The sequence below is a fragment of the Alosa pseudoharengus genome, unplaced genomic scaffold (assembly GCF_046254945.1).
Source record: "Alosa pseudoharengus isolate Yale_2024_CS ecotype anadromous, Long Island Sound unplaced genomic scaffold, YU_APseudo_1.1 YU_APseudo_1.1_scf_11, whole genome shotgun sequence".
Lineage (NCBI taxonomy): Eukaryota > Metazoa > Chordata > Actinopteri > Clupeiformes > Clupeidae > Alosa > Alosa pseudoharengus.
The window spans coordinates 30,181,192-30,205,999 of record NW_027468576.1 but is presented as its reverse complement, the minus strand read 5'-3'; the positions used below and the strand labels follow the sequence as shown (position 1 = coordinate 30,205,999).

Here is a 24,808-nt window from a genome sequence, read left to right as displayed (position 1 = left end):
GTCAATGCGTCAGTTGACTTGTTTAAGGAAGTTAGAGGAGGAAGTAGAAATTCACTGTGATAAAAGATTTCACTTGCTCACCTTCTAAATAAACATAAGTTGACTTGTTTGGGGAAGTGAAAATTCTACATAAGTATTTATGGCATTCTTCCTTTACTGCAACACACATTACATGTCTCAATCTTTTGAACATGAATTGCTTAAAAAAGCCTCACACATCTCAGATATTTTATGGCAACCTAAGCAAATAAATATCAACACACATCCACTTTTAAATTTTAATTAAGGCATTAAAAAATAAGGAAATTGAAGATTGTCAAAGTTAAATACAAGTTGAATACAGTTTTAAATAAGTCTGGGAACAAGAAGTTAGAGAAGACCCACTCCAAACAGCATTAGCAACTTCATCCAGTTTTTTATACAATTGCTTTCCAACATACATTACTTATCTGACAACTACACATAACCATAAATAAATCCAGTGTAACACTGCCCCCTCCCCCCACACACACTCCCTGACAATAACACCTCAAGTTCTGTAAACCTTATACTTGAAGCATGTACCTTATATAGGGTATCAGTAAGCAGCATAGCAACCACAGCATCTCTGTGGACTGATTGTCTAAAGGCTTGTACTGTAGTGTTTAGTGTTTTGGTATCAGCGACTGGCACTGAGCGGTACAGACACAGCAAACTGTTGTCCTGTCATGGAGGATGTGACCGTCTGGGACACCTCATGTCATCAGGTTCCTCTGGCTACACTCCAGCAGATGCGGCAGGAAGAATTGCGCTGTACCGTCGTCTGGCAACAGTTCCAGGAATTCCAAGGGATTCAGCTCCATGGCAACCACGACAAGTGTTTCTGTTTTTACCATGGACATTCAAGAAGCAGAGTTATTGACAAAGACCATGTGGAGGACACAGATTAAAAACATAGTTTTTCATAGTGTTTTAAAAACATAGTTTTTAATCTATGTCATATTGACAAGTTTAAACATATAGGCTGACTATGGCCATGTTTAAGCATAAACAACTTCAACATTACCGTCATCACATATGTTGTGGGTTCACATCTAAAGAAAATCACATTCAAATTCACTGGTATACCAATGCAAGAAACAAATTCCTCTTCTCTATTCCAGCCAATGACCTATATGACACCCATGTGAAACATTTCAAAACATAATTCAAAACACACAATGTATATGAACACATTGAAACACTTTGAGGGGTTCTCTGTACCTTTCAGTGCAGTCAGTAAGATGCTGTTGTCATCTCCTGCTGTTCGGGTTCTCTCACACAGCTCTGGAAACAGCTTCTGCCACCACAGAGCCTGCCAACAACATGGTTCAACATCAGTCAAACTTTCAAGGAGACTCTGGTAAGCTTGACAAATGTGGTCCAAGGTTAACAAATCTTTCAATGGAGAATACAAATAAATGTAAAAAACAGTGGTGCGTTTTACTAATTTCTCACAGAAAATAGAATAACAAGTCAGTCTGTAATACACATGTGGCTGTCAATAAGCAACTTTTTGAAAGTCAGGAAAGGTACCATTTTGTCGTTCTTTAGCTCATCTTGGGCAAATGAGATGATGGCCTGCGGGCAACGGTCCAGCAGACGCTCGATGGAGCTCTCGGTGTGGCCGAGCCGGGTGGCGCACAGCACGTGCACGCTCAGCCCTGCGTTGTCTGAGTCGGGCAGCTGCTCCAGCAGAGGAAGGATGGACGAGACATCCAGTGTGGGGCCGCACAACAGAGACTACAGGACACAGGAGGGACACCACTGAAAGGTCTGCTAACAAACAAGTCCAAACAGTCACATCTGAACCTCTCCAGTCTCTTACTGGCGCTCCCCTTCAAGTTTTGGAAAACAAACTGCGCATGCATATTTGTGAGCAACTCTGCTACCAAAGTACTCTCTTATACAACAAGCCTCCCTGCCCGATAGTTACTTTCCACCGAATTGCCTCCAATTCTGACCCGTTGATGGCACTAAAACAATTAAGGTGTAGATATCACACTTGGTCATTGTGCAAAATTCCACTATGTGTTAAGGCACTATCAGATTTCTTTCTGCACATTGGTAACATGGGTAAATTAGAAAGAGAATTTAATGGTGCACAACTGACTTCCTGAAAAAGTCTGAAGTGTCGTCGTGTTAAAGCTATGAAACATGGTGTAAAACATCCTTACCAAAGTACCCCTATCTCACACTGCTCGGCTAAAAGTTGAAGTGTGCTGATGGACAGTAGGTTTGCATGATCACCTGAAGCTTCTGTAGGTCCTCCTGGTAGCCCTGAGTGCAGCGCAGGTGTGCAGGCGTCAGAATGCCTACCCAGGGGTAGAGCTGACCATAATGGACACAGGAGTTCATCTAAACTCAACAGACAGATATGGTTAGCTGAATGACAATACTGGCATTGCCAGCATTCCTCTGAGAGGAACCATTATACCAGTACCAGTATACCCATTACCCAGCATCATATACTGTACAAAAAGAATGTGCGCCTCAATCCTCACAGCTAGACAGAAACTGCTCAAATATACAGACGTGTACTGTATGTACTGTATGTGCGCAATGCAAGTATGCAGCTGAGGAGCGAAAGAAGGTTTGGGTAATTATGGATGGATTCAAGATGTAGATGGATGTTGATACATTTTAGCAGTTGTGTATGACTGCTGCTGTGCATTAGACACGGTTTGGCAGAGGAGGCACAGAGTGCTGTGATATCCCAGGAGCTATACGAAGGTGTGGTGCAAACGACACAATGAAGGAGCTTCAGCGCTTTCCTTACCAGGTCGTCTGCTGTCTTGAGTGGCCTAGCGCTGGGTTGCTGCTGGCGGCTGATGTGGTCGATGTAGACGGACGTGAGGCGGAAGAGCAGCTCCTGGATGACCGCCTCCTGAGAGGAGGCCACCAGCAGGGCCTCCCAGAAGTCCACCAGCAGCTGAGGGTTGCTCGCTGCCTCATGGGCCTCCTTACACAGCTCCTGGCAAACACACAAAAAAAAAACAGTGATGCAAACACTACAATATGTAAATACTGTTGGAAAGGAGGAATGTCCATTATCCAAGTTGAAAATTACATTAGAAGATTGATATATGATATTGCAATTTCCTGGGTGCAATATCAATGTACTGCAGTACTTTTCCCATTTTTATATGAAAATAAGACAAACGTCCAGCAATACCCAGTAGTAAGGATTTTGTAAGACTCTTTGGCCACTGCAGTAGAACATGGTAGAAAATAATAAACAATACATCTGCCAAAGCCTAGTTCCATATACGTTTGCAGCGGTGCTCACTTGAAAGAAGAGGTCGGCCTCCTCCAGCTTGACCCTGTTGTTCTCGTGCAGGGCCACGGCGGCTGCCACCAGCAGGCCCTGCTGGGTGAGGTGGAGGTGGCGAGCCAGCGGCGTGGGCACCACGGCTTTCCCCCGGCCCAGCAGCAGCAGCTTGGGCTCCTCGATGAAGCCGTACACCTGCAGCATCTGATGTCAGGGACAGCACACACACACACACACACATGCAGGAAGACCCTTAGCCTCTCATGGAAAAAAGAACATTGTGGTCCTTTGGCACCAAATGTTCTCGTTCCCAGTCTGAGTACGATATCCAAAACAATATGCCTCATCTGAGTGTTTGAAGTGATTCCAAAATCTCAAGAAAGTTCACACAACAGCTGACAGAGACAGCATCTGTTTTTCTCAGACATGACTATATCAGAGACTGTGTAATAGACTACATTAAACAAACATCCCTGTTCACAGCTAATCAACAGGTGCTGGCTGGTAGCAGGAACGTATGAAGATCACGAGTCAACCACCACACATTGCATTACAAGAATTATTTATTGAGAGTGAACCACATATTGCCTGCAAAAACATTTAGTTTGCTCTTAACGAAATAGTATAGCAACTCAATAAAACGTAGTGTAAAGTAATGCAGTGTGTGGTGGTGGTTCATTGTGATCTTCATTAACAGTGTCTTTCTGGGAATCTGTCCTAAGCTGACAGAATAAAAACTAAACACTCATCTTGTGTCCAATGACCTTTTGTACTCCTCACCTCTGCGTGGCGCTCCATCTGCTGTTGGTACAGCTGCATGTCCCCCATGCGCAGCGCCAGGGAGGCCTTGGCTAGGGTGAGCGTGACCGAGGGGGCTCCGGCGGCCTCCAGCCGGTCCAGGTGGGCCAGGGTGAAGGCCGGGTCGCTGTTCAGCATGAAGGGGCTGCTGACCACGTGAGGCAGCTGGCCCGGCTCGGCCACGCTGAAGATGTCCAGCACAGTGTTGGCAGCCTCCTGAGTATCAAAACAGCAGGACGGACAGAATTCAATTTCAATTTCAATTCAGTTTAATTTCACTTATAGAGTGCCAAAACATTACACATGTCTCATGGCGCTTTATAGCCTGGGTGCCATTCCGAACTTAGTCCCGCCCACAACATTTAAGGTCGGGAAGTTCGGTCTGGCATTGCTCCATTGTGGTGGAAGTATGCTCGCCCTAGATCGGGCGGACCAATCAAATCGGGCTTTACGATGATGGACAGGTGAGCAACAGCGCCTGGTCTATCACGTCATCTGAGCACGCTTAGATTAGGCTTATGTTTGAAACAAAAACGCTGTGGCTAGAAGGATACATGGCTTTTAAGACCCCATATGGAAAATGCATATTATTTAATGAGGTTTTATCACTGGAAACGATTATTTCTGAAAACTTTGGCCAAAGTTGAGATGTGGGAAAACTCGTGGTTTCACTTTCATCAAGGGAAAACAGCCCTGTTGCATTGCGACATGTTCCCACGTTCGTTTGAAATCTCTGATTGACCACCTGTTCAAGGGATTTGCGACAGCCTTTCCCAGCATTTTTACATGTTTGTAGCATATCAGTGTTCAACAGAATTATTTTTAAAAACGGAGGGGATATAGGCTATCAGTTTTTTTCCTAACAGCCTACCCTACTAGGCCTACGTATCTCTTGGATTTCGCTAATGAGTGTTGTAGGCTAGGAGTTATTGACGGCACTAACTTTTACAAAAGACCAGAAAACAATGTTAAGGCATTTGTGGAGAAGAAGGATGGTTTGTGTGTTTTCTTCCTACACCTCAGGGTAAGCTATTTTGTTGTTCTGATTGGTTAGGTCTATCCAATTGAGTGCAGAGGCATTCCCCCCCTGTATCGGTTGAAACATGCCCCATAATTACGTCCCAATGGAGCAGTATCAGACTCATATTCTGACTAGAATTGAGTATGACTACGTCAGGCTAGGCACTTTACAGAATGTTAGACAATCAGAGAAAGAAAAGAAGAGAAGGCCTATGAGCATTGCTAGAATTCTAGCTTATTGTTAGAACAATTAGCTTCTACTATAATCAATGGAACTGGCTACACCAGCCATGATAGCAGTGCATACGTTTGAAAAAAATACACCAGTCTTTTAAAACTATTTTTACACTATGCTAACTGAGCGCTTCAGTTGTAAACCCGGTGTAGCCAAGACTTAAACCTCTTGCTACCACTTGCATTCTTGTCCATTTTTGTCCATAAGATTGATATGTTCAGCAAGCTCAGATTATGCTTGTGATTGCAGGGGTCTTTCTTCTCTTCCCTACCTGACTGAGCTCCTCCATGTCCTCTTCGTCCAGAGAGTGCCTGAGGAAGAACAGGAAGCCTTTGCCATACTCCGGAGGAGAGTCTGCCGGGCACATGTTCCTCTGTATCACCTCGGTGACTGACAGCCCGGACATTTTGTAGTAAGGCAGCGCCTGGTGGCTGTCCCTCTTGTCAAACCTACAGCCCAAACACATACAGGTCCAAGATGGCAACAGAAAGAAATCCTGGTGCAGACTAATTCTGACCTGTATCCAGACTAATATCACATTTTCAACATACTGTATCAGGCTATCTATTACCCCACGCCCTGGCATATTACACTACATTAATTTATTTAGCTGATGCTTTTAACCATAGTGACTTACAAAAGTCATATGGCATATTTTATAAAATATGTTTACATTTTGTAATAGCTTTCATACTTATGATCTTTAACTATACAGATTATAAACTAAACATCCACATGGTTGTGTAAAATCAGTATACAACCGATTTAAAGGGTACAGAGGTTTAGCACTAGTGTTCAGGAGTGTATAAGTATATATACTCTTTTGATCCCGTGAGGGAAATTTGGTCTCTGCATTTATTCCAATCCGTGAATTAGTGAAACACACTCAGCACACAGTGAACACAAAGTGAGGTGAAGCACACACTAATCCCGGCGCAGTGAGCTGCCTGCAACAACAGCGGCGCTCGGGGAGCAGTGAGGGGTTAGGTGCCTTGCTCAAGGGCACTTCAGCCGTGCCTACTGGTCGGGGTTCGAACCGGCAACCCTCCGGTTACAAGCCCGAATCGCTAACCAGTAGGCCACAGCTGCCCCATAGTGTTCAGGAGTGTTCAGGAGCCCTGAGCACTCTGAGAACGGTACCTGCTGTAGCAGTCTCCAAGCTGGGCACAGTTCTCCCTGAAGGCCTGCTGGACCTCTGCCCTCTCCGCGGGTTCCACCAGGGGGTCCAGCAGCGAAGCACGCAGCAGCAGGTGAGCCTCGCTCAGCAGGTGGATGCAGCTCAGAGAGAAGGGGTCGGACACCTCATACTTCTTACTGTACTCTACCTGAGAGTGGACACACACACACACACACACACACACACACACACACACACACACACACACACACACACACACACGCACACACACAGCATGACCATCATGAACATGCTCCACTCAATCATACAATATACTCCTGGTAATCATCATTGATTATTCTCTGTATTTTTTCCTCTCAACACCCATACAGTGAGACTGTGCTAAAGAGTAACAACATAGAAAAAGAGCTGCATGAGGTTCTTCAAATCAATTTGTTTAGAACCTCCTAACTGGGCAGGCCTGCTATGTCGGCACAGGACTAAATCTGACATTCATACTGTACGACCTTAACAGCAAAATCATATCAATACTTTTCATCAATGTGCATCACATCTCAAAATAACCAACACTGTGGTGAGTGTGAATATAGCACATTCAAAACTAGACTTGATATCAGACTGCATTACCATCTCTCTGTAGAGCGTGAGACTGGAGACAGTGTTGACCACGTAGAGGTTCCAGCCATGGCCACTCTCACTTGGCTCTTTAGGTTTGGTGATGGAAGTCTTTCTAGAGCTGCAATGGGGGAGACAAGAGAGCGAAAGATGTTTTAGAGCACAGCCTTCCTATAACACAAACGCTCGAGGAAGAACACCACAGCTTCCACAACTCATAGTCTCAATCTGTTTCGGACAGAAAGACAACAAAATATTAGCCAAAGATTAGTTTTACAATAGTTATTAAGACGGCTAAGATTAGCCAAGCTGTTTTTCCTAATTATGAGTGTGTTTGGGGTGCTAATTAAGATCTACTCAGAGCAAGTCCTGCCATCTAAATCAATTTAGCCAAATAACTGGCATGTATAACAATATCAAAATCAGATCAAGATCTTGTAATATTTTAGAGAACTACCACTCACCATAACTGCAGACTTAGTTTAACAAGTATGTAAACATGTCAAAAACATACTTTAGATAAATGCAAGATGGAACCATACCTAGTCTGCCTAACTCTTCTTCCCCGACGTTCCAAAATGACATTAGTCATTTAGCACACCAGAAGTAGTCTCCACTGCATTTTTCTATATCTACCTGACTACAGTCTTAAGGGTGCAATAAGCACTTTCCCCAAACAAGACAAGAATGACTGTTCTTCAGCTAGAACCTTCCTTGGACTGCACTGAATAAAACAGCTCATTTGTGGGGGAAATCTAAGGTGCATGACTGGGGTGGTTTAGTAGTGGTTTAAGGTTATTAGTGTCCGTGTGTGTGTGTGTGTGTATGTAGTAGTTATGGACTCAGGGACAGAGGAATTCAGTTTGCCATTTTAGTTTTGGCTCTCCTTGATGCACACAGCCTGTAGCGCATGCAGACACACACACGCACACGCACACACAATCGTGGCCTACTGACCTTCCTGCTGCTGATCTCAATGTGTCCATGAGCCAGTTGTGCTTATCACTGCAACCCACAGACACAAGTATTACAACTAAGGAGATCAGAGACTTGATGGCAAATACCATATTAACTGCCTCAGCTATCATCAAGTGCCTTGTTGTCTGTAATAAGGCTCATGTGATACGCCGAGGCAAAGCGGTCAGCCGGGTTTCATTTATGGGCTTTTACTTGTTAGACGGCGCAAGCTTTAATCTCAACTTCCCCTTCCCTCCCCCTTGCTATGAAATTCCCTCGATGCAGTGGGCTTTCATACATGGGGAATTTAAGTCACTGTAGAGAAAACCATCACATGACCACAAAGAAACTTTCAACAAAACCACCATACCACAACAGACCACTTGGTGTATTTGTGAGCAGGACACACACTACGGTATTTCACAGCAGGTTAGTCCACACACGGTTAATGGTCCACATGTCCAAAGTGACAGTTAATGGAGAGTTTAAAGGATAAGAATTCCCAAGGAGTCAAGGACGGCGGGAGGGATGGTGGGGGGTGGGGTCACACTATGTGGCACAGTGAAGCCATTAGACTTACAGGAAGGACCTGGATAGGAGGCTCTCCAAAGCGGGGTTGCTGGATGGCTCTATACCTACCGCTAGCAAAATCCCCGTTAGAGTTTTGTGATCTTTTGATTCGCTAAAACAAGATTTGCAACTGGTTAACCACACGCATACAGAAGAAGATACAGACCACTGAAGGAGAAAGAACACACACAGGAATGTCATCAAATAAATGGTATTCTATTCCTCTAGGAGTTGTCAGAGGAATTTATGAGCCAAAACCCAAATACCGAACACCATTAAAGGTTGTATCAGCGATTGCGGGGTAACGTCACTTCTGTTAATGTTCAAACAAAATGGAGAGCTAGCTTGCTACTCCCTCCCCCTCCCTCCCGTGCAATTGAAACTCCTAAACGCGCATCTCGTCGGTTATTGGTTGGGACACTTTATTTTGCCGTTGAGTGGTTGCCAACACTTTTTGTTTTTCTGTACATATCTCGGAGCCTAGGCTGCCTACAGAGACGCATTTTTTTGACCGCCTGCTTATGGGGCAGGCAGCTAGTGGATCGTTAGGAAAGATTAGATGAATGTGATCATTGGGCCGGAAATCGCTGATACAACCTTTAAGTGGGAAAAGCTGACTGAATGTGAGTGTGACCTACAGGCTCTTCCGGGCCGCTCTCTCCATGTCCTCTTTGCTCTCCACGTCCGCTGCGGTCAGAAGGACAATGTGGTTCCTGTCGTGACAAAGGGCCTTCAGACCGATGAAGAGCTGGATGCGCAATGCACAAACCTCCATGGTGTAGGGAGGACAAGCCTAGACAAACACACACACACACACACACACACACACACACACAGACGCACACGCACACACACACAAACAATCATCCTAACAGCAGTGCAATTCCAATTCAGGCTCTCTGATCTAATCAAGACTGGTAGCAGCACACACATTCAGAAAACACTGCAGCTTCAAAATTCAATTTAGTTCTACTCGCTGGTCTTGGTCTAGTCTGCTGTGGTATGTGCTGCACAAATTCCACAGAATCTGTTTGGGTCATATGTGGTGGACACGGGGAGTAATTGACTGGAGATGATTCCAGTTAGAGGTTTTCCACTGGTGACCTAAAATGGTCACCCCCCACCATCCCACATGCACATGAAGTAAACCTGTAGAGGCGAGCTCAACTGCTTGCTGTGGAGGCAACTCATCTGCTTTATTCTGTCTGGAGCACACTTCCACTGGAGACTCACCTTCACGGTGGTGTCGATGTAGGGGTCCTGAGCCCTGGCTGCCACCGCACTACAGCGCACAGAGAAACACTGAAGGGCATTCCTGAGATTCACAGAGACAGAAAACAACACACACACACACACACACACACACACACACACACACACACACACACACACACACACGCATTTTAATACTTACAGCAATACCAATTTAAAGCTCAGTCCGCAATTCAAATCTAATACACTGGCCAGTTCATCAAATTGCTCCACACGCTGCCCTAGTGGTCCGTTCTCTGTGTGTGTGTAAAGTCTGGTGTTTGTACACAGTCCTAGCTCTCTAAATGGGAAACAAAGTGCATTGCATTGAGCCGTTTACTATTGCAAACTATCAACATCTTGCTCCAGGAGCACAATGCTGTTGGCTGTTGAGGTGAAATATCAAACACCTTCTTCCAGAATGGAGTCTAACTTTAACTTAATAACTACACTTACACTATCCCACACCCCTCGTCCATCTGGACGAGGAGGTGGGACGGGCCTGCTGATCTCCAACAAATGGAAATTCACCCCGCTACTGCCTTCAAACAAATATGCCTCATTCGAATTCCATGCCATCACAGTGATCGCCCCAGCAAAACTCTACGTGCTGGTCATCTACCGCCCTCCAGGCCAACTAGGCGACTTTTTGGATGAACTTGACACTCTGCTGTCCTCCATCCCTGAGCATGACTGTCCGCTTCTTCTTCTCGGCGATATCAACATCCACTTAGATGCCCCAGGCTCAGCGGACTTTCTGGCCCTGATCCACTCCTTTGACCTCAAACTGGTTCAAAGCCCACCGACACACAAAGCTGGCAAAGAGCTTGACTTGATCTTCACTCGGAACTGCAGCACAGACACCCTCACGGTGACGCCTCTCCATCTTTCTGACCACTTCTTCATCCGGTTCAACGTCAGCCTGACAGAACAGCCTCCGGCTCCTCAGCCGATGGTCACGTTCCGCCGCAACATCCGGAACCTGTCTCCAACGCACTTTTCCTCTGTGGTTGCCTCCGGTCTACCTCCACTCAACACCTTCTCCTCTCTGGAGGTTAATGAGGCCACAGACTCGCTCTGCTCCACACTGAGCTCGTGTCTAGACGAGCTGTGCCCTCTTACCACAAGGCCAGCTCGATCCAAACACTCTCATCCATGGCTAAATGATACCCTCCGATCGCAGCGCACCAGACTCAGAGCCGCGGAGAGGAAATGGCACAAATCCAAACTAACTGATGACCTCAAAAACTACCAGACACTCCTGGCCTCCTTCTCAGCCAGCATCACTGCTGCTAAGACGGCTTTCTACAATGACAAAATCAACAGTGCTACAGACACTCGAAAACTTTTTTCAACCTTCAAATCGCTACTCAACCCTCAGATGCCTCCTCCTCCATCCAGCCTTACTGCAGATACCCTCGCCTCATTTTTTACAAACAAAGTGGCGGCAATCAGCAGTCAATTCTCTACATGCCCACTCAACGCATCGGACTCAGATGCCGCACTCCTACAACCTCTAGGGACTGCTGGAACATCTTTTTCAGCATTCACGCCTCTCTCCGAGAATGAAGTATCTAGACTCCTGACATGCAGCCGTCCTACCACATGCTCGCTGGACCCTATACCTACGAGCCTACTTCAGTCCATCAGCCCGACCATCGCACCAGCTATCACACACGTGATCAATGCCTCGCTAACCTCCGGCACATTTCCAACAGCGTTCAAAACGGCCCGGGTAACACCGTTACTTAAGAAAGCTTCTCTCAACCCTGCTCAAGTCGAGAACTACCGCCCTGTCTCACTCCTGCCTTTCTTATCCAAAGGCATTGAACGAGCAGTCTCCAAACAGGTCTCTGACTTCCTTTCACAGAACAACCTTCTGGATCCAAATCAGTCTGGGTTCAAAAGCGGCCACTCTACCGAAACGGCTCTGCTGTCTGTAACGGAAGCCTTAAAAGAAGCCAGGGCGACCGCTCGGTCATCAGTACTCATTCTGCTTGACTTATCGGCTGCCTTTGACACGGTTAATCACCGCATCCTTCTCTCTATACTCGCTAACATGGGAATCTCTGGTTCTGCTCTCTCCTGGTTTGAATCCTACCTCACAGGACGCTCGTTTAACGTATCATGGCTTGGTCAGCTATCTGCACCTCACCATCTCACCACAGGGGTCCCCCAGGGCTCAGTACTGGGCCCCCTTCTCTTTGCTATCTACACCACCTCCTTGGGACAGATTATCCGTTCGCATGGCTTCTCATACCACTGCTATGCAGACGACACACAGCTCTATCTGTCCTTTCCACCTGATGACCCCTTGGTTTCAGCACGGATCTCGGATTGCCTCTCAGACATAGCTACATGGATGAAGGCACACCACCTCCAGCTGAACCTCTCTAAGACTGAACTGCTGGTCCTCCCAGCTAAACCTACCATACACCACGACATCAACATCAAATTTGACTCTCTGTCTGTTTCACCTACCAGGACTGCAAGAAATCTAGGAGTTGTTCTCGACAACCAACTAAACTTCTCAGATCATGTTGCCTCAGTCGCCCGGTCATGCCGTTTCGCACTCTACAATATACGGAAAATCAGGACTTACTTAAATCAAGATGCCACCCAACTTCTGGTTCAGGCAATAGTCATCTCACGACTCGACTACTGCAACGCCCTCCTGACAGGTCTCCCAGCCTGCGCAGTGAAACCACTTCAGATGATCCAGAACGCGGCGGCGCGCCTGGTCTACAACCAACCCAAGAGGGCACATGTTACCCCGCTACTCATCCAGCTACATTGGCTACCTATGGCGGCCCGCATCAAATTCAAGGCTCTAACGCTTGCCTACAAAGTAGTCTCCGGTTCTGCTCCCACCTACTTGAATGCCTTCATACAGACATACGCTACCTCCAGACCGCTGCGCTCCTCAGACGAACGACGTCTAGCTCTACCTCCGGTACGCTCAGGCCAATCCAAACTTTTCTCATCTGTTGTTCCTCGCTGGTGGAACACACTGCCAGCTCCTACAAGGGCAGGGACATCCCTCTCCATTTTCAAAAAACTCCTGAAGACCCAGCTCTTTAGAGAACATCTCCTCTCATAGCAACACTTACAAGTCTTGCTGATCCTAGCACTCACCAGCCGTCTTAAACTGACACGTAACTGTTAAAAACAGCACTCACTGATGCACTTATTCTTACTGTACTTTAATGTTTTTTTAAATTGTCCTAATATTGTTGAGAATTGCTCTAAACTTAAACTGTTTACCATGTTGTTAGTCGCTTTGGCTAAAAATGCGTCAGCCAAATGTAATGTAATGTAATGTAATGTAATAAAAAAAACGTGGCCACGTCTCTCAAGATGTGCAAAGACATTCTGTTGTGTGAAGTCAGGATACAGTTGTAATGTAAAAAAACCCTGCAAAGCAAGACACGTAACATAGCACTATGTGTTGAACAGTGCAGTGCCATCTCAATACTTTTTATTTCTTCCTACGACAAATATATAAATGAACTTGCTGTAAAGGCTAATATGTGTTTACTCTTCAATCAAAATGTTTCTTGAGAAGTGACTAGGAAGACAAACAAGTGAAGGTTAAATCAAATAATAAATGATGTTTTCTAAACCAAGTTCGGGAGGAGCCCATACGGTTGACTAACATCATTCACCCTACTTCCATTCGTAGGAAATAAAACCCTCCTTACTGCCCTTTACGTCATGCTGGAGTTGCAAAGCCTCCCACCTCCTCCCCTGCTCCTCCATTTCACTATCAGCTCTAAGTTCTAATTTATCCATAGGGGGTGTTAGCGGACATCACTCGCATGTGATCTCCGCTATTGGCATCCAAGGACCATGGCCAGCTACCACGCCAAACTTGCTATTCTCTGCACTCAGTCTAAGCAATCCAATGGGCGAACTAGTGAAACCTTACCAGTCTGTTTCATTCATTCAAATGTAAAGGATCCATGAGGATCATGGTCTTACTTGGTGATGACATGCAGGAAATGGCTACTGAGCACAGCCTGCTGGGCCTTCTCTGGGTACTGGTAAGACGAGACCAGCTCTGCTGAGCCTGTGATGCTGTACATGTAGCCGGTGTTGGGCAGTGAGAAGAAACAGAACACGCAGGCAGGGTCAGGAGATTTGGCCTCACCAGTGGCTTCCTGGTTACCTGGCCACCATAACCCAGTGAGATAACATGGACAGAGACACAAACGACAGTGAGATAGATGGATAGAAAGACACATGGCTTGATTGATGATTTGACCGATTTGGTCAACTAAGGCAAATGTCAGTGTGTGATAAGTGCTTACTGGTGAACACTGGATAGAGTTGGAGGGAATGCAGACAGGTGTCCTCCACACTGTTGCCTTGGAAGAAATCAGGAGCAAAGCGCCTGCGTGGGTTAAAGCAGACATGTTAAAGACCAGGATCCACCATATGCCTAATAAGTTCATTCAATTAAGTCAATCAAAAAAATGTTGTTGCTATTAGGCAGTTATAACTTACTATACATTGATATGCTTAATGTTACTGTATTGTTATACTGGTACTGTTAACTGCTATTCTATTGTTGTCTCAGTGAAATGTCTGGTCTGATCCTGCTTGATAACCCTTGGTGTGACCACTAAGATGAAGCAATTAATGTGACCTAATGGCATAGTAATGAGTATCTTAATAAATATTATTCTTTATTCTTGCACTGTTGGACTTACTTATTTGCACCATCACCCTCACTCACTCTCATAGAGCACCTTACCATGCATACAGAATCACAGGCTCAGTCTCTGCCCTGTCACTACAAGCGCCTCATGCTTGATCATCCTTAAGCACACTATGTGGATATTTGATTTAGTTTATTTAGTATATTTAGTATTTTAGTATTTTTTTTATCTTCTACTGTCTCTATTGTGCAGTGGAGTTTTTTTATATTTATATACTTATATTACTTTTTTCTGCTGTAAGTGCATGTTGTGTGTGATGTCTGTATGCTACTGAGACCTTGAATTTCCCCTAGGGGATCAATAAAGTATCTATCTATCTATCTCGGGTGATGCCCATTTATCAAACACATCAATGCTGAAGATCTAGAAGATCTACCTGTATAAGATGTAGGTAACTCCTGTGTCAAAGCCGGCCTCACTCTCCACACCAGTCCACTCCAGAGTAACACATACACCACAGTCCTTGGCCTGCTCCCCAAGCATCTCCTGGTTCTTTGGGAACATATAGAAGTCCTCTGGTTCCAGGTGGCCTGTCACTTCCTTTTTCATTTCTGGGACAAAGGATATGAAACACAAATGAGGCATAAACAATTGTGGTTTGTTCTCACAATTAGCTTGCACAAAATACATTGTTATTTGTCTGAACTATTTCACATATGGAAATTTTAAAAATACAATTCTTCAACCAAGGTTTGGTGGATCACCAAAGACATTTGCAATGCCTGAAGTGTAGGGGCATTACCACTGTCACCAATACCAGAGTCGCTGACACTGAGCCTGTCCGTTCTGGAGATCATATCCTTTGGAACCAGGGCATGTAGTTGTAGCTGTTGGTCCCTCTCTTCTTCCTCCTTCTGTTGCTGCTCTTTGCCAGGTTGGGGCCTCTGCAGCTGAAAGACCAGCACCTCCAAGTCTGCCTGCATGGCCACATAGCCGGCGCACAGGGCCACCTGCGAGGGCGTCCAGCCTGGGATATGAAGGATGAGGAGACGCTCGAAATCCAGCACAGAGAGACGGTCGTTAAGCGTCTGCCGTCGCAACGTGAATAGCACCAAGCTTTTAGCGCAGCCCACTAGTAGGTCACCTGTGAGCGGACAACAGGATACGCAGAGAGGCGGCTCGAATAGCGGAATTTCGATTATCTCCATCTGCTCCTTGGGAATGCCTCGGAGCGACGCAGAACCTCGTAGCAAGTGGCCAAGCAGTCGGACACCTACTCGTGTCTTCTCGACCGCCTGGTATCGCCAATTAGTGTACGCACGGAGATATGTGGCTTTATTTTTTTCCTCGATGGTGACAAGATAGTCTCCTGTAGAACAAGGCAATGAAAAACATCAGCTTACAAGCTTACAAGTTACAAGCAGGCTAAGCTATGAGCACACAAAAATATTATTTGATAAGAAAGTGCTGAGAAGCAGCAAACACAGGCTAAGCTTTAAAGTTTGTTTAGCCTTCTAACACACACACATTTTGGATTAGCCTACCTATCTGACTGTGTAATATGCTATGGACTGTTCCCATTGTTGCAAATCGACAGATGAGAGGGCATCCTTCCTCTTGCATCTGGTACGCTTCGATCTTGCATCCTCCAGCTGAGACCACGAAAAGTGCATCTCCGCCGCAACAAACCGGCCCGGGCTCTTGCTCGGTGGGCACAATGTGTTGGGAAGCAAACGGGTGGCAATTATAAACATGAACCATTTTGTATTTTTTAACCGCCTTGCGCATACAAACAAACAGTGTTGCTGGTTAGCCTACATCGTTTTTACGTAGCAAAACAACCGTGTTCTGTCCTTCAGCGCAAAGAGCTTGTACTTTCAGTCTGATCAATATCACATGTCCGGTCGTCTTGTGATGATCAGGCAGAAAGCGCTGAATACGATTATCCTATCAAGTTCCACTTCCTGCTTAACCAAACATTACAAACGGGATACCGGATAATAGATCACCCAGGCTTTCAGTAAACTTCTGGAATATGATCAGTTAAAAAGAATAGTCAAAGCTCTTCATCCGTAGTTACTCTCCGTCCGATACTCCGTTTAGTTAGCCGTGTTTAGTTCCTGGTTAGAGTACTGCGTCTAAGCGCTTCCCCTGCTCTGTATTCATTGGCTTGTTAGTCTGTCTAGTAGCCTTCTTGACTTTTCATTGGTTACGCTAGTGGTCCTGGTCTTAGTGAATGAATAATGAAAATAGGTAAAATGTTTTTGTTGGATGTAAGGAAATAAAGGTCTGTTCAAGTCCTATGACTGACCAAAGGATGTATAGGCTACCCTATTACTGACCAAATAAACAGCAGGCTACATAATAGCCTACATTAGGCTAAAAAGGACAAATAGGCCTACTTGTACTTCTGAAAAGGTTAACCTACTTAAGTATTTTTAAAAGCAAGTACTTCTGTAATTTAACTAAGTAAAAACCTGACTTAGCAACTTTCACTTGTATTGGAGTAATATTTGACAAGGTGTATTATACTTTCTTCACTTAAGTAAAGGAATTGTGTACTTTGTCCACCTCTGCCTTTACAAGCCTTTCAGTGCCTGCTGTTGAGAAGCATCCCCACAGCATGATGCTACGACAATATGCTTTAAATTAGGGATGGTGTGTTTGTGGTGATGTTCAGTGCTTGGTGTCTGCCAAACATAGCATCTAGTCTGATGGCCGAAAAGCTCAGCAGACTAGATGCTAGATTATCTCATCAGACCAAAGAACATTCTTCCATTTGACCTTGGAGTCTCCCACATGTCTTTGGGCGAACTTTAGTCGAGATATAATATAATATAGAGCTTTGACGGTGAAGAATTCGGGCACTAGTACAGTAGGTGTTGTATGCAGAGTTTCTCCCATCTCAGCTGCTGAAGCTTTTAACTTCTTCAGAGTTATCATAGGTGCCATGGTGGCCTCCATCACCATTATTCTTCTTGAACGGTCACTCAGTTTGTGGGAGCAAAAACTGGACTGTAGCCTACTGTTGTTGGTGGCGAGTGCCAGGGGCATTGGACTGGGGATAAAACCAGCACTGATTACTAGGGTCCCAAGGGGAGGGAGGGCCCTTGAAAAGTCTGGAATATATTTTATCATCTTTATTGTGGGGGCCCATCAGGACTGCCTATGCATAGGGCCCAGGATCTTGTGCTACGCCCCTGATTATTACAACTCTACAAACAAATTATACATATATATATTGCTCTGCAACCTTTTTTCTGATCGTGACAGCACCTTGCCTCACCTCATCTCATGATAGGCCATTGTGTGCTTGAGAATAGCAGGATTCCAAGAAATCCAACACACCCTGCCACCAGCTGATCCCTTTCTAAACCTTAAAACATCTGGAGCTCGCACTAACTCTGTCTATGCAAAACACTCTTACCCCATCCCATCATTTTAATGTCAACAAACCCCATCTGTCCCCCATCGCCGCCAGTGTGGCCCTAGCTTTCTGTCTTTCTGTTTATATTATCTAATCATTTATATGTTACTTTGCTGCAAAGCATCAAACCAAATCAAGTTTGTAATAACAATGAAGGCATTCTATTCTATTCTTTTCTTTTTTGATTTTCTGTTTGTTATCTTCTGTCTTTTCTCCCCTCATAGCCTACAAACCAAAACGAACAAATCCTTATTGGCCCAAAGTGGCACAGACTTATCACGCTTATCAAGTACCACACTGTGAAGGTGTGAATCAAGGTGCTCTGGATTTCACTCTGGAGGGGAAATGGTTGTTTGTGTCTTGTGTACAGCAGCTGAACTCTTCATCCTATCATCTCATACCAAAAGTATAACCTGTACCATATAGGTTATAAATGTTTTGAAATATATATCAGCTTATTCAACAGTAATGTAAAATTATGTCATCTAGATATTGTAATATTGTTTAGTTGTAACTCATTTGCTTTGTTTCTCAAATGTCATCAGCCTCTGTTAAACCCTTGGTACACCATTAAGGGGAATATAATTGATTTGCAGTCTGCAGCAAAGATAATTTAATTCCACTTTACTTTACAGTTCACTTTCATCACTTACAGTACAGAATAGACAAAGAGTCGATTCTTAAGCTAGAGTGTGATCCAATCATGCTGCGATTTTAAAGAGAGGGTCTTGGGCAAAGAGCTCATCAACCAGCGTGGGGCTCTCTGGGGCTACGATGGGGCATTCGGCAGACAGGGTGGTGGGGAAGGGCTTGATGGCTGGCTCCCTCTCTCCGGGGATTTCAGGGTCAGGGTGGAGGGCCAGTGTGGTAGGCTTCTCTCCGTCAGCAACTGGCTGGTCGGGGAAGGCAGGCAGGATCATGGGCTTGTCCATGGAGGCCACCACGTTGACGAAGCCGTTGGGGCGGCGGGCCACCTTGTGTTCGTGCTCGTGCTCATGGTGGTGGTGGTGGTGCTCGTGCTGGTGCAGGTGGCGGTGCTTGTGGTCGTGGTCAAGCGCCAGCTCGTGGTCGTGGTCGTGGGTGTCCTCGTGGCCGTGCGCATACTTGTGGTGCGTGTTATCGCCCTTGTCCTGGGTGTGGTTGTGGGCCTTGACGTGGTGAGCGTGCACGTGATCGTGGTCGTGAGCGTGGTCGTGGGAGTGCGCGTGCCCATGGCCCTGGCCGTGTTCGTGCGTGTGGTGGTGGGTGTGGCCCTCCTCGTGCCCGTCGTGAGCGTGGTCGTGCCCGTGCCCGTGCCCGTGGCTGTGCTCCTGGCTGTGGTCGTGAGCGTGGTCGTGCACATGCCCATTGTGAGAGTGCTCGTGCTTGTGAACAGCGGTGTGGTCATGCTCGTGGTCATGACCCAGGCTCTTGTCAGTCTTAGTAGCGTCATGGCTGTGGTCTGTCTCACCTCCCAGCAGGTGTTGCTTTTTCTCCTTTTCTGCACCCTGCAGACCAAGAAGATAGTCAAAAACCTAAGTATTCTATAGATAACAACATGGGTTACAAACTGTAGCTTTAATGAAGCTTTAAGGAGAAATCTGTCAATTTTTCATATAGATCTCTTTATCGAGGTCACGATTGTCAGTACGAAGAAAGAAAAATTGGTAAAGCAGCCAGGCAGCTACAGCGCTACGCTCTGGGGGCATGAACATGGGGGCTCATGAACATGCCCCTAGAGTGTAGCAATGTAGCTGTCTGGAAGCTCTAACTGTTGGCTGCAGCAACTCGAGGTAAAACCGATTGTTTTAATTTTTTTCGTAATGACAGCACTTGTGACACTACAAGTATTCTATAGATAATCTAATTATGATATTTTATTAGAAATATATGAACTGCCTGGAAAACATATTTACATCAATAATAATGAAGGAATGTATAAAAGCATGGCAACTTAAAACAGATAGTATTTGTTGTACATCTACACTAAATGTATGGCAAGCTAATGAAAGAAATGAGTAGTATAACTACACATTTCAGATCACTACCAGCTGTGCGCTGACACCAGCTGAAAGTTTTACCCTTTGCACCCTTTTACCTTCTGACGAAATTGAAATTTCGACGTATCCAAAGTTCACTGAACATTATCTTTTTTTCTAGGGATTGTTTACCTCTGGTTCAAAGATGTCACACTTAACAGAGATGTCCTCATCACCTGTCGGAGCATGGGAGTGAGTTGCCTTGCAGAGGCCTTTGTGCTGTGGAGAGAGAAACTGACATTACACATCTGCACAAACAGAAAGTAATGTGCTACAAACACAGAACAAGTGACCCAATGACATTCACTTACAGCGAATTCACAGGACATCGGTTCACACTTGGCAATGTCTGCGAGGTCAGTGGAATTGTCACAAGCGGTCTCCTGAATGGTGAACTCCACGTTGTAGAACGTGGCCATGCCAGACTGCAACAAAGCCAAACATGTGCAAATAAGTACACGCATAAGAACAGTCTCCAGTTAGATACAGTTCCATTTAACTGCGACTTCTGCATACCGAGTAGGTTGCCTTGGTTACATTCAGAGGGACAAAGTAGTTAGTGAGTCCACTCTCTTTGTTGAACTTCTCCATGCCCATTTTCATGGTCTTCAAGACCTCCTGGTCATCGAGAGCTCGTTCAGTGGGGCAGTCGGGGCATTTTTTAGTTATTTTTGGGGCTGGAACTGTGGAAAGAACACAAATACCTAAAAGTCAGTGGGATCACAATTATGTTTTTCACCCTTTAGTGTTAACTGTCTGCATGTGTGTGTTGTGTGTGTATATACAGTATATGTTGATATAGCATGTAATGTAATCATGATTTCGATAGTAACCACATACCTGGCCTAATTGTGCATGAATATTTGTAGAGACGAACCACCCTCGCCACCCTGTTCATGAAAATGGTGGCTTTGCACTGACCGTACACCTGACAGGAGAAGAAAATCAACAACATACTGTATGTCAGACTAGGGACAAACATCATTACCATCATAATACATATCTGAGACTGAGATGACACGCAGATGGTAATGTAGGTCCAACTGTTGACACGGTGTAAGAGAAGAAATAGGGAGAATGAGAGAAATGGATTTCTCACGTAGGCATAAATAGGTTCCGGTGCAGCTGCCCTTCACTCTCTACTGGTAGAAAAGAAGCATATGTGTGTAATGGCTATTCTCACCGGGCTCTCGGCATCGTGTCTGATAGCACAGTCCTTGTAGCTCTTCTTGCTGAGCACATGGCACTTGGTTTCCTCCACATCAAGAGTCAGATAAAACACAATGCCATTCTTCCCCTGGGATGAATAACAAAACAGACAAAAACAAGCAGAAAGCGAAAGCTTTAACATACAGATAACATACTGGTTTCCTATTAGTCTATTACATATTCCATTACAATGTTGTGTACATTATCTTATTTTTGTATAAAAAGTAAAAAATAAGTATTTTGTAAGTAATGATGGTAACAAACACATTTGAAACAGTCAAGCATGGAGGAGTTGTGTCATAGATGTGGGATGATGTACCTACAGTAATAAGTAATTATTTATTTCAACCAATCTCAACCTATCTGCATACAACACAAAAGACACTTTTTGCAATCAAATCAGGAGAAGTAACCCCTTCATGAATTTCAGATCAGCAAAATGTAACATTTGAAAAACACTGAACACTCAAGACAAAGCAACACCAACTCCTGCACTAACACTCTCAGACCCAGCAGAGCTCTGAGAGTTGCATGGTTCCACTGTTACTATTACTGTATTCACCCCCTTTGTTGCCCTCGGCCACTCACATGCAGCATCTGGTGAACGTTGCTCAGGCGGTGCAGTCCGAAGACGTAGCCCTCGCTGCGGTCAGCGTTGATCTTGTTCAGGGCCTGTTGGGCCGCCCCCAGGGCAACAGCATCCTTGCAGGAACCAGGTGCCAGGACGTCGACGGGGGCTGCGTGAACGCAGGCTACGGCCAGCAGCAAGAGCACACACTGTTTCATGATGGAGCTTCTGTCTCTCGGATACTCACACACACACCCTCACTGCCGAGACACTGCTGACGGGACAGAGAGTGGGCCAGTGCTTATATACAGGCATCACTCACCCACTCACCCACCCATGCAGCCTGCCTCTCTGTCCCCACAGCCTTGATCCCTTACTCCCCCCCCCCCGACCCCAGGGGCCTGTCTGTAAACATGACCTCGCTATTTTTTTCTTCTCTCCCCTCTGTCTTTCTTTCTTGTCCATCTTTCTCTTTTTGGGCAAGGGTCTGGTCATCTATTATTCAATCAGCAACACAATCATGCTCTTGTTTTTTATCTATTCAGACTCCTAACAGTCGTCTCAGACAGAAGACAATTGGAGGCTGGCGAAAACAAAGGGACAGAGAGGGGTGGGATTGAGGGGGAAGGGGGGTGTGGGGGGTGTTGAGAGATTATGACATGGATTTAGTCATTGTTTGTGAAGTTTTAGTAGTGATCAGCAACAACCACCCACATGGACTACCATTTACAAAAAAACTGGATTTGTTATTTGTTCAGACTTTAAATCACATTCAGGTCCCCTTTTTGTGTTGCCTGTCCTCTTCATCTCAGCCAGTGACAGGCTTCTGAGAGCTGGTCTAATCAGCCCAAACCCCCAGTCTCATCTCGTCAGTGTTGTTCTGGATCACCAGATAAGCAATGATAAGATCAGCTTGTATATGTAAATCTGCATGGCAGTTATCTTCAATTGCTTTACTGGTTCCCGCCACAGCATCCAGACTTACTGTTGTGGATTTTTAACTGTATAACAAAAGACCAGTGCAACTGTGTATCTGTAGTTCGGTGTCACTATGTAGAGAGTATTGCTTCACAGCTTGTTCTCACATGCTATGAAATGTTTAGCCTCATGTGGTGATTATGTCACAGATGTACATTGCCAAACAAGCACAAAGAGTCAACATGACCCCAGGGATCATCTATGGGTGGCTGGTCCGGGGTCCTCTGTCAGATCAATGCATTGAACCACATTTCAAATTTTACAAGACCCTCAAATGTTGACCACATCATGAACTGATTTTAATCTCACTTGTGTGGACTTCATATGTTTTGCATTTAGATTTCTGTTTGATCGCTGACGTCTTTTACAGTTATGAAACTCACCCTTTATCGTTTAGGTGTCTGCATGTGTTGTGATGAACAATTTATATTTGAAGTCCCTCACATACAGACCATTAGACGGATTAGTTTGGTTTAAGTCAGCACCTGATAATAGAGTTGTACTTGTTGTAGCAAACTGGTATTGATCTCTGGTGCAAGTAATCCAGTAGAGTCCTATTTCTTTGGCATGTTTTTTTTTGTGCTGATAATTTTCAGGGTTGAACAGCGTCTTAATCAATGCAATACAACATTCTCTGAACCAAGACTACTATAACCATCTCAACTGGATTGTTTTGACTGTCAAGAGATCCTCCTATGCAGAGAGATTTTAGCAAAGATTTCTGATTACATGTCACTGTGAACTAATGGAATAAATGGAAGATATCATTTTTAAGAAATCATCTTAGAACACATCACTAACATCACAAAATGTTTTCATAGAAGTATGGCCAATTGACAGATAGTAACTAATTGACAGACTGAGGTAACTAAGCAGTACAGATATTTGTAAAAACAAACAAACAAAGAAAAAAAACAAATACAAATGCAAGATAAAAAAGAAAAGATGCTCACACCATTTTATAATAGTGTGTTAGGTTACTACACTGCTCATCTCTGTATTTGGAATTTAGACCTTTGGTGGATCTGTGTTTGGTGATTTTGACACAGAGACTGTGTCATGTCACATGTCACCATGATTAAAACAGTTTCCTTCAAGTGTTACAGTATTAAGTTTAAGTATAGTATAAGTATAAGTATAAGTACATATACTCTTTTGATCCCGTGAGGGAAATTTGGTCTCTGCATTTATCCCAATCCGTGAATTAGTGAAACACACTCAGCACACAGTGAACACACAGTGAGGTGAAGCACACACCAATCCCGGCGCAGTGAGCTGCCTGCAACAACAGCGGCGCTCGGGGAGCAGTGAGGGGTTAGGTGCCTTGCTCAAGGGCACTTCAACCGTGCCTACTGGTCGGGGTTCGAACCGGCAACCCTCCTGTTACAAGTCCGAAGCGCTAACCAGTAGACAGACATGGGCAGTGTTACAATTATATGTATTTAAAATACGTATTTAATTACTTTAACGTATTTTGTAATTTGTATTTTGCAGGATTGGAAAAACTCAAATGTAGTTTGTAACAAAATACTTTGAGGGATTGTATTTGAGTATTTCAACTACTGTACTTAAATACTTCTCAAATAAGCCAAAATGTCATCACTCAATTAAATATACTACCCGCTATAACCATGACAATAGGCAATGCTTATCATAAAGCCAAAGGCCAGAATCTTGGTGAATTTGGTTTTAAGAATAGGCTGGGTGCCAGGAGATATCTTTGGGCAATTCCCTGTATTCAACTGTAAAGTTGACCTAAACATTTCATTACCTTTTAGGAAGAAAAGCATGAAATGTTTACCCATTTTCCATTTTTCTTGCTGTGGTATGCCACATTGTGACCAACTTAAAAGTGTTAGATCCAACTTTCCTCTATTGAATTGTCAGGTGTGTTAAGTGCTACAAGACTACACTTTGAAAACAATACAGATAAGTATAAGTATAAGTCTAAGTATTGTTCCCCGAGCACTTCGGACCTGTAACCCTCATAGCTCCCCGAGCGCCACTGTTGTTGCAGGCAGCTCACTGCGCCGGGATTAGTGTGTGCTTCACCTCACTGTGTGTACACTGTGTG

At 44.8% G+C, this 24,808-nt stretch overlaps 2 protein-coding genes across 6 annotated transcripts; both read right to left on the bottom strand.

The window, feature by feature from the left end:
* Nucleotides 1-266: 266 nt before the first annotated feature.
* hps3 (HPS3 biogenesis of lysosomal organelles complex 2 subunit 1) lies at nucleotides 267-16,650 on the bottom strand. 5 transcript variants are annotated; one of them, XM_076278818.1, is made up of 19 exons: nucleotides 16,079-16,650; nucleotides 15,337-15,903; nucleotides 14,971-15,145; nucleotides 14,184-14,266; nucleotides 13,855-14,041; nucleotides 9,856-9,937; nucleotides 9,261-9,415; nucleotides 8,633-8,734; nucleotides 8,053-8,100; nucleotides 7,108-7,216; nucleotides 6,483-6,667; nucleotides 5,614-5,791; nucleotides 4,070-4,303; nucleotides 3,308-3,493; nucleotides 2,798-2,992; nucleotides 2,269-2,376; nucleotides 1,555-1,761; nucleotides 1,243-1,333; nucleotides 267-862 (listed from the first exon to the last, which is right to left on the bottom strand). In XM_076278818.1, the coding sequence occupies exons 1-19, from the start codon at nucleotides 16,320-16,322 to the stop codon at nucleotides 735-737; spliced, it is 3,264 nt and encodes a 1,087-aa protein (XP_076134933.1). In that variant the 5' UTR covers nucleotides 16,323-16,650; the 3' UTR covers nucleotides 267-734. The 5 variants fall into 5 exon arrangements, with proteins under 5 accessions (XP_076134933.1, XP_076134934.1, XP_076134935.1 ...); XM_076278819.1 differs by having other exon boundaries at nucleotides 15,352-15,903; XM_076278820.1 differs by lacking the exon at nucleotides 8,053-8,100.
* A 2,012-nt stretch (nucleotides 16,651-18,662) lies between these two features.
* fetub (fetuin B) lies at nucleotides 18,663-21,974 on the bottom strand. The gene is made up of 7 exons (XM_076277646.1): nucleotides 21,777-21,974; nucleotides 21,163-21,276; nucleotides 20,820-20,907; nucleotides 20,496-20,662; nucleotides 20,291-20,404; nucleotides 20,112-20,198; nucleotides 18,663-19,448 (listed from the first exon to the last, which is right to left on the bottom strand). Exons 1-7 carry the CDS (start codon nucleotides 21,972-21,974, stop codon nucleotides 18,663-18,665), a joined length of 1,554 nt encoding a protein of 517 aa, XP_076133761.1.
* Nucleotides 21,975-24,808: the final 2,834 nt, after the last annotated feature.

Bases quoted from the DNA above. Each gene is read 5' to 3' on its own strand.
- fetub (XM_076277646.1), bottom strand. From the start codon at position 21,974: ATGAAACAGTGTGTGCTCTTGCTGCTGGCCGTAGCCTGCGTTCACGCA. The intron at 20,908-21,162 runs GTGAGAATAGCC...TTCTCCTGTCAG, and splicing joins GACACGATGCCGAGAGCCCG to GTGTACGGTCAGTGCAAAGC. The intron at 20,405-20,495 runs GTATGCAGAAGT...GCTTTGTTGCAG, and splicing joins TAACCAAGGCAACCTACTCG to TCTGGCATGGCCACGTTCTA.
- hps3 (XM_076278818.1), bottom strand. From the start codon at position 16,322: ATGCGCAAGGCGGTTAAAAAATACAAAATGGTTCATGTTTATAATTGC. The intron at 14,267-14,970 runs GTAGATCTTCTA...TAACCCACGCAG, and splicing joins GTTACCTACATCTTATACAG to GCGCTTTGCTCCTGATTTCT. The intron at 5,792-6,482 runs GTACCGTTCTCA...TTTGGGCTGTAG, and splicing joins CTTGGAGACTGCTACAGCAG to GTTTGACAAGAGGGACAGCC.